General features: G+C 27.9%; 1 protein-coding gene across 1 annotated transcript in view; it reads right to left on the bottom strand.

The window, feature by feature from the left end:
- The window catches only part of LOC112687445 (hepatoma-derived growth factor-related protein 2), a 9,754-nt gene extending 7,762 nt beyond the window's left edge, over positions 1 to 1,992 (bottom strand). Inside the window, exon 1 of the mRNA XM_025560168.1 lies at positions 1,768 to 1,992. Within this exon, the coding sequence (XP_025415953.1) occupies positions 1,768 to 1,977 (210 nt within the window). The 5' untranslated portion in view covers positions 1,978 to 1,992. The remainder of the gene's footprint in view (positions 1 to 1,767) is intronic.
- Between the last annotated feature and the right edge of the window lie 303 nt (positions 1,993 to 2,295).

Below are 2,295 nucleotides of genomic sequence, written 5' to 3'. Positions count from 1 at the left end.
GGTCGGTCTCGGCACCGGTTATCATTTTAGCTTTCTGATTGGTCGTTTGGTTTGGCCGCGCTTTTTATAACAAGGTTATAGGGTAACAGTTTTTAAAAAGTGCGGCCAAACCAAACGACCAATCAGAAAGCTAAAATGATAACCGGTGCCGAGACCGACCTCAGAATGCTAATATGCTGAGGGGTCACAGATATATACAATAATTACATATGTAATTATTTTATTGTTTATCTGTGTGCAGTGGCGTGGCAAGCATATTTCAAACCCTAAGCAAAGTATTTAAACAATGACCCACCCCATCCTATTGCTACATAATAATTATGTATATAACTATTCAACTGTACCACCTATAACACTACTTTCTTTAATTCCTTTCAAATACCTAACCTATCTACCATATATGCATATTTTATTATTTTTCAATGCATACAATTTCAATGCATAATTAATTTAATTATTTAAATAAAATATGTTCACAAATACATGAGCCAAGAGGTACCCAGCCCCTTAGGTTTCTAAGGCTAAGCTATTGCGTGAGGCAAACGTCGTTCACCACATCACTGTGTGTGTGACTTGCATTATCATGGCCCTACCTAAAAATACCTAGCCCTATCAATGGGCATTGGTCTAATCTTAAACATAATAATATGATTGTTTTTAATAAGCATAAAATTGTATAGCACTACTAACAACTTCAATTCGTGTCTTATCTGTATTTATAATTTATTTGCAAGGATCGACCTTGAAATTGCTGGTTTCTCACTGGGACCTTACCTAGAAAAATATAACATCGCTGCCACTGGAATAAAAACATTTAATATTAGTTTTAATTTAAAAGCTTTACATTTTTCCACGACGTCCTAGAGATTCGACTATCAAAAATCGCTTCTGTTATGTATAACAAACCGTGACATTTTTATTGACCGTTTAGGTGGATAAAATATGTGTTTAAATGTTTTATATATATGTATGTATGTATTTTTGCCTTGTACGAAAATACAGAATGAATTTTATTCACTCTGCGATGAATCTTTGTACGACTTTAACTATCAATTTTTCGTTGTTACAGAATTACTTATAGTATAGTTTTTAAATATATACAAGCACGTCATATTCATATGCTGTAGGTAACTTAAATTATATTAGATAATCTATCAATAAAATGGCTAAATAGAAATATATTTTAATATAAATAATAAAAGCGTTAGTTTATTATACCTAAATTAATTAATAAGTTAAATGCAATCTTTGAAAAGAAAATTATTTAATACTTATTAAGTGAGGATACTAAGTCTTATTGGCTAAACCGCCTAAATATAATTAGATAATATATTTTACAGTAAATTAAATATTGACATTTAATGTCTTGATTATAAACATGAAATGTAGAGTATTTTATAGGTAAACGTATATTAATTAAAAAAATGTTATAATTTATAGCTATAACGACTATAACCACTGATCTAATAAGATTTTTTAAAACTTTAATGTGAGCGATATATTCATGAGTTTGAAATGGTATCAGGTACGTAACATTTCTTAAAATTTATGAAATTATTAAAATGGTATTACTTTTGTGAAAAAATACATGAAAACATAAGTATATAATATATGAATATTTTTATTTATATTTATATTATATTTTATAAATATTATCCAAACTGAAGTGGAAACTTGAACGTTTTAATTTATACATTAATACATTTTATGATGATTACATTTATAAAAGATATTTTATTTTAAAAGCTTTTTATATTATGGCGGTACCTTTTGGTATATTTCTACTTGCCGTTGAAGTCCTTGGACATGCTTATCTAGAGAAATATGTTGCAAAATAGTAATTTTTTTTTGAGGCAACACTTTTACTTCACATATTCTACAAAATAAAATTGTGCCGTCGGTAAAAAAAACATCCTTTCCAAATTCATCGACGTATAAACGTAACCGATGTGAAGTTAATGCTTTTACTTCTGGCATTGTTTCACAAAATTAAATTAACTAATCTAATACAAATTACACTTTAATTAAATTTGATATACCACAAAACTAACTTTCTAATAATTACTGCACTACTGTAATTCTTATCGACCAAATAATAGCAGCCAGCGAGGTATGTATAAAAATCATTAATACGCCTACATACCTTAAAGATAACAATATGATTGTCTTAAAACACAATGATAAATGTTCAAACTTATTTATAGAAAGATTTTTTTTTAATATATTTTACCAGAAAAAAAATAGGGGGATAAAAGATGTGTTAAAAGATTTAAAAGATACTAATGTTTCATTTGC

This window comes from Sipha flava, unplaced genomic scaffold, assembly GCF_003268045.1.
Source record: "Sipha flava isolate LNK unplaced genomic scaffold, YSA_version1 34_pilon_pilon, whole genome shotgun sequence".
NCBI classification, from domain to species: Eukaryota; Metazoa; Arthropoda; class Insecta; order Hemiptera; family Aphididae; genus Sipha; species Sipha flava.
Note: the sequence above shows the minus strand (reverse complement) of the source record. Positions and strands in the feature narration are given on the sequence as shown.